Below are 17859 nucleotides of genomic sequence, written 5' to 3'. Positions count from 1 at the left end.
CTGGGCCAGTTCTTCTGCGAAACCCCCAGATCCTCAAGCTCTGCTGCTCACAGTCCTACCTCAGGGAACTTGGGCTTCTTGTAGTCAGTGCCTGTTTAACTTCTGGGTGTTTTGTGTTCATGGTGCTGCCCTCATCTACAGCATGAGGAACCAGGAAATTTCTTGTGTAAACTGTGTGAATGTGTGATTTTTCAGATTTTAAAGGTGCCTATCACCCCACTGGGGCTTCCACCGTAACTCAGGAAAAGCCAGGACTAACTTTTCTTCATACATGTCTTTATTTTTCCATAGTGCCTTTTTTTTTGGTTTATTTTATACCTGTGATATTAGTATTCTTTGTGTCCTACCTGGTTTTCCTTCTCCCACAGACCTCGTGTGGATTCAGGCTCCCATTTTACATAAACTCCATAGAGAAATGAGCAGAAAGTCGTCTCCTCCGGAGTCCCAGGTGCTGCCCTTTGGACCTGAGACCCCACTATCTCCTGGTTACGATGGCCATGCCTGACACTGGTGCTTCTCTGTGGTCATGGGGTTTTTGGGAGGTGGACGAGAAGACATTGTGTCCCTCCACCACTCCCGGATGCCTGGGTCACTCCGGTCCTTGTTAATTACTCAATTAACTACTTCTACATTTCTAGGCCCCCATCTTGGATGGAGGAGGGTGGCGGTGGGGTCATTTGTGGTGGTGCTGGGGTCATTCATGGTGGTGAGGTCATTCCTCATCATGAAGCTTCTGGGGTGGGAGAGAAGACGAGGAAGGTGAGGGGGTCATTGTGTGGCAACTGTGGGGCAGCCATGGGGCAACCATGGGGTGGGGGAAGGTCCCACCTTGGCCCCGATGTCCCGGCTCTTGGCCCGCAGCTTGTTGACCTGGGACTCAGCCATATCAGCACGTTCCTCCGCCTCGTCCAGCTCGTGCTGAGCTTTGCGGAACTTGGCCAGGTTGGTGTTGGCCTGTTCCTCCTGGGTGGTGAGGTTTGATGGGTGTCAGTGGAGCTGCCACCTACCCAGCTGTTCCACCATGCTCCCACCTTCCATCCATCCAACCATCTGCTCAACCCTCCAGCAAACCTTCTATCTACTCAGCCACCCAACCAACATTCATCTATCCAACCACCTACTCAACCACCCATCTCACCTTCCATCCATCCAAACATCTGCTCAAAAACTATCCATCCTTATTGGTCCATCTAACCCACCTCCCGTCCTTCTGTCCCATCATCCATGTGTCCATCCCTTTCCCTCCTCCAACCCCCCAGATCCCGGCACCCACCGCCTCCTCTGCCTGACGCTTGTAGGCCTTGACTTTCATCTGCAGCTTGTCCACCAGGTCCTGCAGCCGCAGCAGGTTCTTCTTGTCCTCCTCCGTCTGTGGGGAGGAGAGACAGGGCTGAAGATTGACCCCAAAACACCACCTCTCCCAGGCTTGATGCACTCATCATGCCTCAGTTTCCCTGCCTGGACACCTCCTGGGCAGAGGCTGAGCTGTGGTCTGCCTTCTACATGAACCTGTGGCCACTGGGTCAATCATGTTTTAGGTCACCCTACAGCAATGGGTGAGGTCTATGTTTCTTGTGTCTTGTTCCTGTACAGGTATGGAGGCAACATGTGGCAGGAAGATGTGCCAGGAGAGGTTTAGGTTGGACATGAGGAAAAGGTTCTTCACCCAGAGGTGCTGGACACTGAACAGGCTCCCCAGGGAGGTGTCACAGCCCCAAGCCTGACAGTGTTCAAGAAGAGACTGGACAACACCCTCAGACACACAACATGAACTGTGGGGTTGTCCTGTGCAGGGACAGGAGTTGGACTCGATCCTTGTGAGTCCCTTCCAACTCGGGACATTCTATGAAGCATTCTATGAAACAGGTGATGTTCTGTGTCAGCCACGTCCCTACAGCCACCAGCTCAGTGTTCTGGGTTGCCACGTTCCTGTGGCCACCAGGTCAACCTTTCTGGGGGCAACAGTCCCTACAGCCACCAGATCAACATTCTGGGTCACCCATGTCCCAGTGGCCACCAGGTCAACCTTCTGGGTCACCCACATCCTTATAGCCACCAGGTCAATGTTCTGAGTCAACCATGTCCCTGTGGCCACCAGGTCAACAATGTTCTATCTACATGGACACAGGGGAAGCAGGTGATGTTCTAGGTCATCCTTGCCCCAGTGGCCACCAGGTCAGCCTTCTAGGTCACCCACATCCTTACAGCCACCAGGTCAATGTTCTGAGTCAACCATGTCCCTCTGGCCACCAGATTAAACTTCTGGGTCCCGTGTCTCCCTCCAACCACAGATCAATATTCTGGGTCAACCATGTCCCTGTGGCCACCACGTCAACCGTGTTCTATATACATGGACACAGGGCAAGCAGGTGATGTTCTAGGTCATCCTTGCCCCTGTGGCCACCAGGGTCACCCATGTTCCTACAGCCACCAGGTCAACCATGTCCTATCTACATGAACACAGGGCAGTGGGTGACATTCTAGGTTGTCCCTGTCCCTCTGGCCACCAGCTCTGCCATGTTTTAGGTCACGCCATGGGCCTGGATGGAGGAGGGATGGGTTGCAGTGGCTCCACCTGGTAGCTGAGCTCCTTGACACGCCGCTCAGACTTGCGGAGGCCCTTGATGCTCTCAGCGTTGCGCTTCTGCTCAGCCTCCAGCTCGTTCTCCAGCTCCCTCACGCGGGTCTCCAGCTTCTGCAGCTGCTTCTTGCCCCCCTTGAGGGCCAACTGCTCCGCCTCATCCAGCCGGAGCTGCAGGTCTTTGATGGTCTGCTCCATGTTCTTCTTCATCCGTTCCAGGTGAGCGCTGGTGTCCTGTTCCTTCTTCAGCTCCTCTGCCATCATGGCTGCCTGCCCCAGGGGAGAAGCAACCAGAGAAGAAGGTCCAAGGTATGTTCTCCATCGCACTATGGTGGAAGGTGTCTTAGATATTGGTTCCACCACAGCACTCACATCAGTGATGGCTTTCTTGGCCTTCTCCTCAGCGTTCCTGCACTCCTGGATGGCCTCTTCCACCTCCGTCTGCAACTGGGAGATGTCCGCCTCCATCTTCTTCTTTTGGTTGATGAGACTGGTGTTCTGGAAGAGAAGACCACAGGCATCACAGGGGTCTATCTGGAGACAGGACCTGTGTTGTGGGGGACTCAGTGGCTGGGTTGTCACTGGGGGGTGGAAGCTCTTGAAGGGGATTTGGGCCAGGAGGTATCTCAGGGGCTTGGCAGAGCAAAGACGGGACTGGGACATGGGGTTTCTGAAGGACGCTCACAGCCATGCCATTCTCCAGTGGGACCTTCTCGGTGAGACAAGGGAGAATTCTTCACCAGGGTGTCCTCACCTGGGAGTGAAGAAGCTGGACCCTCTCGCTGGCCTCAATCAGCTCCTGCTCAGCCAACTTGCGGGCCCTCTCCGTTTGTTCCACCACGGCCCGCAGCTCCTCCAGCTCTGACTGCAGGAGGTTGTTCCTCCTCTCCACGATGGCGATGTTCTCTTTCAGGTCCTCGTTGGCCCGGACCACGTCATCCAGCTGCAGTTGGGTGTCCTGGCGGGACAACGGGGATGGACCTCAGCCAGCAGGTCCATGGGGCTGGGAGGACCTCATAGAGGTGGGTGTGTCTCACCTTGAGGTGAGTCTGGGCTCCCTTCAGGTGGGACTGGGCCTCAGCCGCCATGCGGTTGGCATGGCCGAGCTGGATCTCCATCTCGTTGAGGTCACCCTCCATCTTCTTCTTCAGCCTCAGGGCTTCATTGCGGCTCCGGGTCTCAGCGTCCAGTGAGGTCTGCAGGGAGTCCACCACCCGCAGGTGGTTGCGCTTGGCCTGCTCCATCTCCTCGTCCTTCTCGGCCAGCTTGCGCTCGTAGTCCGCTTTGACCTGGTTGAACTCCAGCTGGGCCCTCAAGATCTTCCCCTCCTCGTGCTCCAGAGAGGCCTGGGATGGGGACACAGGGGACATTGAGGACTGCAGAGACCAGGAGAATGTGGGGGTGCATGGGGACATGGCTTGGCTCACCTCAGCCTCCTCCAGAGCAGCTTGGAGCTCCAGCTTCTCGGTATCCAGCTGCTTCCGGACCTTCTCCAGCTCATGGATGGTCTTGTGGCTGGCACCCAGCTGCTCTGTGAGGTCCGAAATCTCCTCTGCCCAGGTGAGATCCCATCAGACCATGTGGAAGGTGGTGGAGGACAAGCAAGTGGATGGGGGGAGGCCCAAGGTCTCACCTTGGAGGTTCTTGTTCTCCCGCTTGAAGGTCTCCAGGTGCTCAAGCGACTCCTCATAGGCGTTCTTCAGCTTGAAGAGTTCGGTGCTGAGGGACCTGGCCTCCTTCTGCGAGGCCTCCAGCTCCGTCTGTGACTCCTCGAACTTCTGCTTCCACTCCGCCACAATCTGGGGCCAAGCAAGTGGTCACCCTGCCATCATGTGTCCCCACCTCCTGCCCATCCCACCACTGTGTGCTCCCACCTTGTCAAAGTTCCTCTGTTTCTTGTCCAAGGCAGCAGCAGCTGCGTTCGACCGCTCCACGTCCGCCATCAGGTCCTCAATCTCATTCTGCAGCCGGTGCTTGGTCTTCTCCAGGGAGGAGCACTTGGCATTGACAGCCTCCACCACCTCCTCTGCCTCCTGCAGCCGCTGGGCCAGCTTCTTCCTGCCCCAGGGGACAACCACATGGGTTGTGGTGACCCATGGACCAAATGGGCCAACTGGACCTTCTTCCACCCTGAGGTTGCCAAGACGCTGCTGTTTCTCCTCTACCATCTCCATGTCCCTCAGCCTTCTCCAGATCCTTCTACAGTTGTGGCGTCTCCACTATCCCCTTCCCCACAGCAGCTGCCCCAGCACATGGGATTGCCCATGGGGTGGAGGGGTCTCCTCATAGGTCCACACTTCAAGGTTCAAGGGGTTCTCCAATCCCAAACCCCATCAAGGTTGCCCTTGGGCAGGACAGTGACCTCCTCCTGCAAGTGTCCTTCAGGGTGGCCTGAACGCTTGGATGATCTCATGGTGTTCCCACCTTAGGGACACGTTTGTCCATCCCCCCAATGACTTATGAGGGTCATGGATGGTCTAGGTTACTCAACACAGGTTCTAGGTCCCCAACTTGAGCTCTAGATCTACCAAGCATGAAAAAACCCAACATCCTGCGTGGTGGTTGCTTGAGGGAAGAGGGGAGGTAGTGAAGTCTCCTTCTCTGGAGACATTCAAAACCCGCCTGGACATGTTCCTGTGCAACCTCACCTAGGCGTTCCTGCTCCAGCAGGGGGATTGGACTAGATGATCTTTTGAGGTCCCTTCCAATCCCAAACATACTGTGACACTGTGACTAGCAAGGTCGAGCAGGTTCCATCACCCATGGGAGAACCTCAGCATCCATGAGGAGATGACTCACTTGGCCTCCTCCAGCTCCTCGGTGCGCTGGATGGCGTCTGTCTCGTACTTGGTCCTCCACTGCGCCACCTCAGAGTTGGCCTTGGAGAGTGACCGCTGGAGCTCAGCCTTGGCCTCTGTCTCCTCCTCATACTGCTCCCGCAGCAGGTCGCAGTCATGCCGGGCCGACTGGAGGGCATGGGCCAGTGCATTCTTGGCCTGGAAGGGGCAAGAAGAAGGTAAGACCATTGGGTCCATGTCACCTTGAGCTATCTTGAGGTCTTCCAACTCAGTACGTGGTGATGTTTCTCAGCCCAGCTTTCTCTAGACCATCCCATCCCAACCTCAACGCCTCTCGACACACCCAACCATCTTTAGGCTGATCCAGTCTGACTTCACCTGGTCCAGCCCCACTCAGGCACCTATAGACCAGCCCAACCACCTCCCAATCAACCTGCTCAGCCCAACCCACCCATTGTCAGACCAACACAGCCCAACTCAAGCACCTTTAGAGGGAACCACCCTTAGCTGAAACCACCTTTAGATGGAATCACCCTTAGATGGAACCACCCAATCCAACCAGTCTGAACTTGACACATTTTTGGTGCCACCAACATGAGGGCGAAGGAGACCTTGTGCTGTGGCCCTCCTGGAGAACTCCAGACCACAGTGGTCTTAGCCACCCCAAGAACCTCACCTTCATCTCCTCCTCCAGCTGCCTTTTCAGGTCCTCCATCTGCTGGGTGTAAGACTGCTTGCCCCTGGTGAGCTGGGAGATGAGGGCCTCCTTCTCCTCCAGCTGGCGGGACAGCTCTCCTGCAGAGGTAGGGAAGGTCTTGAGGGGTGGGACAGGGGGTGGACAGGTAGGGTGGGGGTGAAGGTGGGGAGTGCTTTGGGTTAGGGAGTGCTGTGGATTAGGGGCTCCCACCATTCTCAGTCTGGAGTTTGGCCCGTTGGGTGCTGGTGTCATTGAGGACTCGTTGGGTCTCTTCCAGCTTAGCCCGGTGCTCGGCCATCTGGTCCTCCATGGTGCGGGAGACCTTCTCCATGCCCACCTTAGAGCCGCAAAAGATGGAGGGGAGCGATGACACAAGAGGCTGGTGGCCGCGGTGGAGGTGAGATGTCTGCCTTGGCCTCTCCCTACCTTGGCCTTGATCAGCTGCTCCATGTTGGAGCTTAGGTCGTCCAGCTCCAGCTTGAGCTCGCTCTTCTCCTTCTCCAGCTTCTGCTTGACGCGCTGCAGGTTGTCAAGCTGCTCGCTGAGCTCGGCCACGCTGTCCGCGTGCTTCTTGCGCAGCGCGGCGGCCGTGGCCTCGTGCTGCAGCGTGGCCTCCTCCAGGTCCCGCCGCATCTTCTGGAACTCCGCCTCTCGCTTCTTGTTGAGCTCGATCTGCACCGAGGTGGCTCCTCCCGCCTCCTCCAGCCGCTCGCTGATCTCCTCCAGCTCCCGCGACAGCTCTGAGCGCAGCTTCTCCACCTTGGCCCTGCCCGTCCGCTCCGCCTCCAGCTCCTCCTCCAGCTCCTCGATCCGCGCCTGCGGGACAGGGACAGGGGTGTCATCGCCTGGGTTGGCTCTGCCCAGCTCACCTGCTCAACTCAACCCAACCAGCTGGAGATGCTCCAGCGCAGCCCAACCAGGTGCAGACCGCATCCCTCACCTGAAGCTCTTTCAACTTCTTCTGGAGCTGCAGGGCAAGCGCCTGCTCGTCCTCGATCTTGCTGTTCTGCAAGTGGATCTCGAAGTCTTTCCTACAGAGGAAGGTGGAGAGCACTGAGGTCCCCGCCTGCACTCCTCGGCTGGCTTGGGATGGGGCAGGAGGCCCAGCCTCACTTCTTGAGCTTCTCCTCCAGCTGCTGCTTGTCATTCTCCAAATCCATGATGTTCTCCTGGGTCAGCTTCAAGTCACCTTCCAGTTTCCTCTTGGCCCGTTCCAGGTCCATCCGGATCTTCTTCTCCTGTTCTAGCGACCCTTCGAGCTGTGTGGAAACACAGAAATGGGGAGAAACCTCAGGTTTTCATCATCTCTGCCCCGTGAAGCTCCTCGCTATTGGGACTGTCCACACTCACGTCATCCACTTGCTGTTCCAGTTTGACTTTGGCTTTTGTCAACGTGTTGACCTTGTCTTCCTCTGCCTGCAGGTCATCCAGAGCTTGCTGATGAGCTTCTTGAAGGGCCTTCTTCTCCTTCGTCAGCTTGGCAATGGTCTCGTCCAGCCCGGCCATCTCCTCTGTGAGGTTCTTGACCTGCAGGATGACCATCAGGCCTCCAGCTCGGTGCCAGAGGTAGAGCAGAGCTGGGGGAGATTCTTGTTGGCCATGGCCAGTGAGACCACTTCAATGCAGAACTCAAAAGGCCTTGGGTCTTCTTGATATAGTTGGTTTGGGCTCAACCAACCTTTGGTCTCCTCGAGTATGAGGTCTCTCCCCACCCTCACCTTGTTCTCAGTGGCATGTTTCTCCTTCTCCACCTTGGCCAGAGTCAGCTCCAAGTCATCAATGTCCTTCTTGAGCTCTGAGCACTCATCCTCCAGCTTCCTCTTCTTGGCTGTCAGCTCAGCGTTCATCTCCTCCTCATCCTCCAGACGCTCTGTCAGCTCCTTCACCTTGGCCTCCAGCTGGATCTTGTTTTTGATCAGCTGGTCGCAGCGCTCCTCAGCATCATTGAGGTTGTCCTGCTCCTGTGTTAGGGTGGTGGATGAAGTAGGGTCCCCCAGTGGGGGTGGTTGTTACCTCCTTTACTTGGGTTTGGGGAAGATCTCACTCACGGCCTGCACTTGGAGCTGAAGGTCATTCTTCTCCTGCAGCATGGAGACCATCTTCTCCTCCAGCTCCTTCCGCCGGGACTCAGACTTCTCCAGGGCCTCCTTCAGCCGCCCAAACTCCTCCTTCATGGTCTGCACCAGTGCCCAAGGAGACCAACAACAATGTCCAATCCCCCTATCCACCAACTCCACCCAACATGTGTCACTGGTTGTCCCAACCCACCCGCCGCTCATCCCGTCCTCTTCATCACCTGCATCTCCTTCTCTGTCTCAGCACTCTTCAACAAGGGCTTGATCTTGAAGTAGAGCTTCATCCAAGGCCAGTTCTTCACCCCCATGAAGGCTCTGATGTTCCACTGGATCACCAGGAGCGCGTCCCTGTGACGGGGACACAGATGTTGCCACCCCATGGATCTGGTGGCCCACTGGAGGTCCCACTCCTGAGGGGACACCCCTCCTCTCACCGGCGCTCCAGGATCTTCTTGAACTCGATACGCATCAGCTGCCCCCGGGCCTGAGCCTGGATGCGGGTGATGATGCGGGAGAGACGCTCATCCCGCATCTCCTCCAGCAGCCCCAGCAGCCCAGCCTTGAAGAAGACCTGATGGAGGAAGCGGCTGGGTGAGGAGGAGATGGGCAAGAAGATGGGTTGGCTGGGGAAGGGTTGGGCGGAAGGATCAGTGGACAGACGGAGGGACTGATGGGTTGGCAGGTGGATGGAAGGATGGAGGGGGCAGTCGATGGGCAGGTGGACAGGTGCACAGTGGGACCATGAGGTCCACAAGTCCTCCTGGATGGTGGGACTGTAGGGTCAACAAGACCTCCTGGACCATGGGGTGCATGGTGGGGCCACAAGGAACAGAAACCTCACCTTGGTGTGTCCGAACTTGTACTGGTTGTGGTCAATGTCAAGGGACCCCAGGAGCTTCTCGGCGCCTTTGCGGCTGTCGATGAACTGTCCCTCGGGGATGGCTGTGGGGTTCAGGATGCGGTACCTGGCGATTGGAGAGGACAGGACACCCCAAAGTCAGCCCTGGTGGGATTGTTCGCCCCTCCCCATGTCTTGTCCTCCATCCCTACCGCTGGCGAAAGTCCCCGTAGAGGATGCGGTTGGGGAAGCCCTTGCGGCAGATGCGGATCCCCTCCAGCACCCCATTGCAGCGGAGCTGGTGCATCACCAAGGGGTTGTCCATCACACCTGAGGGGTGGGTAAAGGGGTGGGGTCAGCCCCAAGCCACACCCACAACCCACCGCTCTGTCCCCCTGGCTCTTCTCACCCGGCTCCTTCCGCTCATTGGGAACGAGGCAACGGACGAAGTGGGGGTGGGTGGTCTTGAGGTTGGCCATCAGCTTGTTAAGGTTCTCCTGGGGAGGAGAGAGGAGAGGCTGACCAATGGGTAGGCAGGGATGGGGCTGGGTGGTCAAACCTCCACATGGGAGGTTGTCCTCCCTTTGCCCCACGGCAGGTCTCCTGTGTAGGTCCCTTACCCGGTGCAGGGCAGAGACGGTCTGGAAGGAGGAACCTTTCTTCTTGGCTCCTTTCCCCTTCCCTCCATCGCCGCCTGGGGACAAGAGGGGTGGGGTGAGACAGGGGACAAGACTCTTGTGGGAAAATGTCTTCTCCGTCCATCCATCCACCCACCGGCATCTGCCCCAGCATAGTTGGAGAAGAGGTTGGCCAACAGCTTGAGGGCCGACTTCTGGTAGAGCCCCACCACTGTCTCATTGAGGGGGTCCTTGTTCTTCTCCAGCCACCCAATGATGTTGTAGTCCACTGTGCCGGCATAGTGGGTGAGGGAGAAGTGGGCCTCTGTCTTCCCCTTGACGTTGCGTGGCTTCCCAAAGTTGGCTGACTTGCCCAGGTGGTTGTCATAGAGCTTGGCCTTGAAGGTCATGTCTGAGGCCTTGGGGAACATGCACTCCTCCTCCAGGATGGACATGATCCCCATGGGCTGGGGAGGAGAAGACCTTGTTGGCCATGGAGGACACCAAGTACCACCCAACTGGCCGCCTTCAAGGTCTCTGGGAAGCACCAGCTGGGAGGATCCTCCTCCAGGAGCCCCTGCAGCCCCCAGCAGACCTGGCAGGAGGTGGTACCTTCTCAATGAGGTCAATGCAGGCCTGGAGGTCCATGCCGAAGTCAATGAACTCCCACTCGATCCCCTCCTTCTTGTACTCCTCCTGCTCCAGCACGAACATGTGGTGGTTGAAGAACTGCTGCAGCTTCTCGTTGGTGAAGTTGATGCAGAGCTGCTCGAAACTGTTGAACTGGGGAGGGAGAGGACGGACAGCAGGGTCAAGGCAATGCCCAATGGGGTCAACTCAGCACCCGCTGTGGTCAACTGAACTGAATAAGGTCAGTGTTAAGCCCAATGGGATCAATGGAGTCAAGTCAACACCCAGTGGGGTCAACATAATACCCAGTGGAATCAACAGGGTCAACTGGACACTCAATGGGGTCAACATGATGCCCGAAGAGGGCAACTTTCCACCAAAGGTTAATGTGAAGCTTAAGGAGGTTCACTCAACACCCGGCTGGCTCAACTCAACCCCTGAGAGGACCAATGCAACCACCCAGTGGCCCCCACAGGCCTTACATCAAAGATCTCAAATCCAGCGATGTCCAGGACACCGATGAAGTACTGACGTGGCTGCTTGGTGTCTAGTGAGTTGTTGATCCTCACCACCATCCAATTGAACATCTTCTCGTAGACAGCCTTGGCCAAGGCCCCGATGGAGTAGTAGACCTGCTGGACATTCTGCCCCTTGGTGACGTACTCATTGCCCACCTTCACGCGGGGGTGACACAGCCCCTTGAGGAGATCGGCTGAGTTCAGTCCCATCAAGTAGGCTGACTTGTCGGCATCTGCAGAGCACGGAGAGGAAGACACGTGGTCAGGTCCCACCTCACCACCTGCTTGGGGAGAGATTGATTGGTGGCACCCAAACCTGTGTCCCCCCCATCTCTGCACCCACCTTCGGTGCCGTCCGGCTCTGCCTGCTCCTCCCGTTGCTTCTGCTTGAACTTCATGTTGCCAAAATGCATGATGGCACCTGTCAGCTTGTAGACGCCGGTCTTCTCCTCAGCGGTGAAGCCCAGGACATCGAAAGCGCTCTGGGGGACAGGGGGATGGGGCGTGGTTGGAGAGGACCTTGCCACCCCCACCACGGAGCTGAGGGCACAGCCAGCTGCTGGTCACCATGTGTGTCCCTCTGCCCAGCCTGTCCATCCATCCATGGACTCATCTACCGATGGATTCATCCATCCATGGACTCATCTCTTCATGGATTTATCCATCCATCAGAGCACTGTCCATCTGAGGACTCTCATCCACCCATGGACTTATCCATCCACCCATCCATGAGCTCATCCATCCATCCATGGGCTCATCTATCCATGGATCCACCCGTCCTTCAGAGGACTCATCCACCCATGGACTCATCCATCCATCCATCCATCCATCCATCTTCTATCATCCCCCCTCTCCACCCACGGCTCCTCCTTCTCCTCGGCCACGAGATGTCCCCCTGCCTGCCCCACTGCTCACATCGGTTGCCAACAGCTCTTCTGAGTCGTCAATGGAGGCCACAGTCACCTCTCCTTGGGAGACGTAGCTGTAGTCGTAGGGGTTGTTGGTGATGAGAAGCATCTCTGGACCATGGAAGCCGAGGACAGAGACAAAAACTGAGCGTTTCCAGCAGCCAAACAGCCCCAAATTGTCCCCAAATCACCCCAAGTAGGGGACAAGCAGAGAAGGAGAGGAAGGAGAAGACCCAACAGCAACCACAGGGTTAACTCTTCCCAACTCACCCAGCAGCTCCGGCTTCTTGTTGGAGAGGATCTGGTAGAAGATGTGGTAGTTCCTCTCAGCCTTGAGCTGGAAGATGACACGTGACTTCTCCAAGAGGTCTGGAGGTGGGGATGGAGACAAGGTGGGTCAAGGGTGGGGTAAGGAGATGGGTGGAGACATGGAGAGATGAGGAGATGGTGGATGAGGAGACAGAGACACCAAGAGATGGAGAAGGGGGGTTAGATGGATGGTGGGATGAGGAGGTGGAGGGACGGACAGCTGGATGGACAGATGGACAGACAGGTGGGTGGGTGGATGATGGACAACCAGATGTCATCTGATGGACCCTCAGTCCACTCACAGGTCTCGATGTCGGCCGACGCCAACTTCCCCGTGGCCCCAAAATGGATCCGGATGAATTTCCCCTGGGAGAGCAGCAGCCGGAGATGGAGATGGCCACCTGCCCCAGCAGGCTCCGCCCCACAGACCTGCCCCATAGGCCCCGCCCCCTCCACTCACGAATCGGGAGGAGTTGTCATTGCGGACGGTCTTGGCGTTGCCGAAGGCCTCCAAGGCGGGGTTGGCCTGGATGATCTGGTCCTCCAGGGTACCCTGAGAGGGTGGGACAATGGGTGTGGCCACCATTGGAGGAAGGTCACCACTGAGGGGGTGTGGCCTGAGGCCTCACCTTGCTGCTATTGGCCACCTCCTTCTTGCGGTCACCAATGGCAGCGATGCTGGCGAAGTACTGGATGACCCTCTTGGTGTTGACCGTCTTCCCCGCCCCGGATTCTCCGCTGGGGACAACCGGGAGATGTTGGAGAACATCATGGTGGCTTCTTCATCCCACCCCACTGGTGTGGGGCAGGGCCCTGGGGGGCAGGGACTTACGTGATGAGGATGGACTGGTTCTCACGGTCTGCCAGGAGGAGAGAAATGGGATGACACTGGGGGAGATGTTTGCGATCTTGGGGTTCACCCTCCTCCAGGTGAGGAGGGATGAAGTTGGAAGAGGTGTTTGGAATCTTGGATGGGATTCTCTGTCCTCCAGGTGAGGACCAGCTCTAGGTCAGGACCCATTTTTGGGGAGGGATCCAGGTCCCAGCAGGAGGTTCCTACCCGTCAGCATGTTCTGGTAAGCGTTGTCTGAGACGGAGAAGATGTGGGGCGGAGCTTCACTCCGCTTCTTGCCCCGGTAGGCGGCCACCACCTCGGCGTTGTAGACAGGCAGCCACTTGTAGGGGTTGACGGTCACACAGAAGAGCCCTGAGTAGGTCTGGACAAGGGGCAGGTGGGTCAGAACTAGGACGTCCTGCCTCACCAGGAGGGTGTGGGTGGCCCAAAGGGTCCAGCGATGGGACATGTTGGGTCTGGGTGGCCCAAGGGGTCCAGGAATTGGACATGTTGGGCTTTGGTGGCCTCACAGGGTCCAGGGATCAGACATCTTGGGTCTGGGTGGCACAACGGGTCCAGAGATGGGACATCTTGGGTCTGGGTGGCCCAAGGGGTCCGGGGATGGGACATGGTGGGCCTTGGTGGCCTCATGGGGTCCAGGGATGGGACATCTTGGGTCTGGGTGGCCCAACGGTGCTGGGGAAGGGCCACCAGGTTCTAGGTGCCCCAAAATCCATGGAGAACCCACCCAGGTTCTAGGTGCCCCATAGACCCTTCTGGAGGTCCATCCCTTTCTAGTGAACCTCAAGAGCTTCAGGGCAGCGCCATCAGCTTCCAGCCACCCCATAGACTGTGGGGCAGACCCCGCCCACCTCCCATCTGCCCCAGGGGCTGGCAGGAAGGCTCACATAGATCATCCAGGAGGCGTAGCGCTCCTTGAGGTTGTAGAGGACAGCGGGCTCATGCAGGAAGGTCAGCATGGCCATGTCCTCAATCTTGTCGAACTTGGGTGGGTTCTGCTGGTGGACATCGGCCTCCTTCACCGTCACCGTCTGCAGAGGGACATGAGGGGACAGTTGGGGGCACCCCAGGGCAGGGGGACCTCCCACATGTGGTGGGGGTGGGCTGGGGGCAGGGCTTCTTCTACAGGTGGGGGATCTCCCATGGTTGGGTTGGGGGATTTCCAGTGGTTTAGGGCATCTCCAGTGGGTTGGGTTGGGGGATCTCTCATGGGTTGAGGGTCCTCCAATGGGTTGGGGGATCTCCCATGGTTGGGTTGGGGGATCTCCAGTGGGTTAGGGGATCTCCAGTGGGTTGGGTTGGGGGGCCCTTCATGGGTTGAGGGTTCTCAAATGGGTTGGAGGATCTCCAATGGGTTGGGTTGAGGAATCTCCAATGGGCTGGGTTGAGGGGCCCCTCATGGGTTGAGGGTTCTCCGATGGGTTGGGGGATTTCCCGTGGTTGGGTTGGGGGTCCTTCATGGGTTGAGGGTTCTCCAGTGGGTTTAGGGGTATCCTGATTGGTCAGAGGGGTCCTCTATGGGTGTGAGTGCGCCCTCGCTGGGCTGGGAGGTCCCACCATGGATTTCGGGGGGCACCTGATGGTTCCTCCATCACCCCCTTCCACCCGCAAACCATCAACCTCCCCCTCCCCCCATAGACCCTCCCCATCAACCCCTCCCCCACTAACCCCTCCCTCCATTACCACCTCCCATCCCACTCCATCATTAGCCCCCCCCCCTTCCCATTAACCCCCTCCCCATTAACCCCACCCCCTCCCCATTGGTCCATCCCCTATTAACCACTCCCCCATTAACCCCCCTCCCCCACCAGCTCCTCCCCCATTACCCCCACCCCCTTTCCATTAACTCCTCCCACATGAGCCCCTCCCTCCTCCCCATTGACCACTCCTCCATTAATGCCAACCCCTCCCCATCAGCCCCTCCCCCATTAACCCTTCTCCCATTAACCCCTCTCCTATTAACCCCTCCCCCACCCTCCCCACCAGCCCCTCCCCCATCAACCTCACCCCCCCATCAGCTCCTCCCCCTTTAACACCACTCCCATCAGCCTCTCCCCCCTCCCCATTATCCCCTACTCCCTCCTCACCAGCCCCTCCCCCATTAACCCCACCCCCACCAGACCCTCCCCCATCCCCCTGCCCCTCTCCCACCTCCCCCAGCTCGGTCTCCACAGTCACGTGTCCCTGGTCCCGCCCCCGCACGCGCCCGCGCACGAACTCCATGCGGGGGTGGGGCACGAAGCACTCGGTGCGGGGGTCGAAGGGTCGAGTCTGCGCAGCCAAGCGCTCGCGCTCCCCCGGGCGCAGGAACGGGGCTGCGGCACCCAGCGCTGCCTCCGACATCCTATAGACACACATAGACACAGAGACACCCATAGAGACCCATAGAGACCCAGAGACATCCATAGACAACCACAGAGACCCATAGAGACCCATAGAGACCCATAGAGACCCATAGCCCTGCACCAAGCGCTTGCGCTCCCCTGGGTGCAGGAACAGGGCTGCGGCACCCAGCACTGCCTCCAACATCCTATAGACACACATAGACATAGAGACACCCATAGAGACCCATAGAGACCCATAGACACCCATAGCCCTGCACCAAGCGCTCGCGCTCCCCCGGGCGCAGGAACGGGGCTGCGGCACCCAGCGCTGCCTCCGACATCCTATAGACACACATAGACATAGAGACACCCATAGAGAGACCCATAGAGACCCATAGAGACCCATAGAGACCCACAGAGACCCACAGAGACCCATAGCCCTGCACCAGGCGTTTGCACTCCCCCGGGCGCAGGACCAGGGTAGCTGCTCCTAATGCTGCCTCTGACATCCTATAGAGACATCATATAGACATAGAGACACCTATAGACCTATAGCCCACTGCTGCCTCTGCCATCTGACACGGACCTGGACACATAGACACCTATAGACCGTGCACCGGGACCTATAGACCCTGCACCGGGACCTGCAGAGCTATAGATACTGCACCAGGACCTATAGCCTAGCACCGGGACCTATAGCCCAGCGCCGCCTCTGACATCTGCGCTGCGGCCTCAGGGGGGCGCTGCAACCCCTGCACCAGGACCTATAGCCCCAGGGGGCCCTATAGCAGAGCCCCAGACCCATAGGCACCTATAGCGAGACATAGATCCCCCTATAGCCATGCATCACCCCCCACAGGGACCCTATAGCTGTGCACAGAGCCCTATAGCCATGCAGGGTGCCCTATAGCCACGTGCAGACCCCTATAGCGCAGCCTGGACCCCAAAGCGACACAGGGACCCTATAGCGAGGTGCATGCCCTATAGCAGCCCCCCCGCCCCACAGCTGCCCCACGGTGCTGCCCTCACCTGGACTCTCTGGGTCTGCAAAGATGGAGGGAGCTGGGGGGGATGCAGAGGGTGAGGGGCTGTGCCCCATAGATCCCCATGCCCCATAGACCCCGGTGTCTCCCATAGACCCCCTGTGTGCCCCATACATTCCCGTGCCCCATAGACCCCTGTGTGCCCCACAGACCCCCTGTGTGCCCCATAGATCCCCGTGCCTCATAGACCCCGGTGTCTCCCATAGACCCCCTGTGTGCCCCATAGATTCCCGTGCCCCATAGACCCCTGTGTGCCCCACAGACCCCCTGTGTGCCCCATAGATCCCCGTGCCCCATAGACCCCCTGTGCCCCACAGACCCCGTGTGCCCCATAGATCCCTGTGCCCCATAGACCCCCTGTGTGCCCCATAGATCCCCGTGTCCCATAGACCCCGGTGTCTCCCATAGACCCCCTGTGTGCCCCATAGATTCCCGTGCCCCATAGACTCCTGTGTGTCCCATAGACCCCCTGTGTGCCCCATAGACCCGTGTGCCGCATAGACCCCCTGTGCTCCACAGACCCCCTGTGTGCCACATAACACCCCATCTGCCCCATAGATCCCATCTCTGCCCCAGAGTCCCCCTGTGCCCCATAGCCTCTCTGTGCACCCCATAGATCCCCCATGCCCCATAGCCACCCCCATGCCCCCCATCACCTCTGTGCACCCCAACCTCCCTGTTCCCCCCCATAGATCCCCCGTGCCCCACAGCCCCGCTCTGTCCTCCCTGTGCCCCCCATATCCCACCCCCCATGCTCCCACCCTCTCTCTCTGCCCCACAGTGGCACCTGTGCCGGCCCCGCAGACCCACGGCATTTATAGGGCGCTGTGGGGCAGGGAGGGGGAGGGGGCATTCCGGGGGGGGGAGGGGCTGATAAGGGGGGAGGATGGGCAGCCCCCCCCTCCGCCCCCTTCCCAGCCCCACAGCGTCGCTCCGGGGACCCAGGCCCCACAACACGCACCCCACAGCGTCATCTATGGGGCAGCACTATGGGGCAGAGTAAGAGCTTCTCGGACCCCTTTAGAGGTGGGATTTGGGGGGTGTGTGTGGGTCCCGGACGCCTGGGTCCCCTGTGGGGAATGGGCTGGTGCGGGGGGGGGTGTCTATGGGGCCCGGACGCCTGGGTCCCTGGCCAATGTCCTGTCACTTGTGGGGTGGTGACAGCTGGTGGCTGCCAGGTCTATATCGGGACATGGGGGGCGGGGGATTGTTCTCATGTCCCCCCAGCGCGGCGCCGTGGGGCTGGTTGGGGGGCGGGGGGTGGGGGGTCTGGCAGCCGCCCCAGGACACAGTGTCCACTTTGTCTTCGGGAGGTGACAAGTGGCCCCGCGAGGTGACACATTCCTGGGGGGGGGGGAGGAACAGCTGGGTCCCTCCCCCCATTGTGCCACATCATCCCCGCCCCCGCCCCACGGATCCCATCTCTGCCCCGCAAACTCCCTCCTGTGCCCCATCAAAGCCCCATTTGCCCCAGAGATCCCATGTCTGCCCCACAGATCTCATCTCTGCCCCACAGAACGCATCTCTGCCCCACAGAAAGCATCTCTGTCCCATAGATCCCATGTGTGCCCCAGAAATTCCCTCTTCTGCTCGATAAAACCCCCATCTGCCCCATAGATCCCATGTCTGCCCCATAGATCCCATGTGTGCCCCAGAAATTCCCTC

At 58.6% G+C, this 17859-nt stretch overlaps 1 protein-coding gene across 1 annotated transcript; it reads right to left on the bottom strand.

Annotated features, from left to right (window-relative positions):
* Window positions 1-255: 255 nt before the first annotated feature.
* Window positions 256-16999, bottom strand: LOC102088960 (myosin-6). Its single transcript, XM_065041201.1, has 40 exons — window positions 16956-16999; window positions 16181-16213; window positions 14979-15171; window positions 13715-13858; window positions 13032-13188; window positions 12804-12831; window positions 12601-12709; window positions 12432-12524; window positions 12274-12337; window positions 11933-12031; window positions 11670-11773; window positions 11098-11236; window positions 10719-10987; window positions 10219-10389; window positions 9764-10073; window positions 9610-9683; window positions 9399-9486; window positions 9202-9319; window positions 8993-9116; window positions 8586-8722; window positions 8373-8499; window positions 8125-8253; window positions 7795-8037; window positions 7427-7603; window positions 7190-7335; window positions 7017-7107; window positions 6503-6892; window positions 6287-6413; window positions 6056-6174; window positions 5381-5577; window positions 4456-4639; window positions 4215-4380; window positions 4009-4133; window positions 3619-3927; window positions 3336-3539; window positions 2954-3079; window positions 2576-2851; window positions 1274-1369; window positions 829-963; window positions 256-733 (listed from the first exon to the last, which is right to left on the bottom strand). Exons 3-40 carry the CDS (start codon window positions 15168-15170, stop codon window positions 713-715), a joined length of 5808 nt encoding a protein of 1935 aa, XP_064897273.1. The 5' UTR covers window position 15171; window positions 16181-16213; window positions 16956-16999; the 3' UTR covers window positions 256-712.
* Between the last annotated feature and the right edge of the window lie 860 nt (window positions 17000-17859).

The sequence above is a fragment of the Columba livia genome, chromosome 25 (genome assembly GCF_036013475.1).
Source record: "Columba livia isolate bColLiv1 breed racing homer chromosome 25, bColLiv1.pat.W.v2, whole genome shotgun sequence".
Taxonomy (NCBI): Eukaryota; Metazoa; Chordata; class Aves; order Columbiformes; family Columbidae; genus Columba; species Columba livia.
The sequence above is the reverse complement of the archived record's forward strand: the minus strand, read 5'-3'. Positions and strand labels throughout refer to the sequence as shown.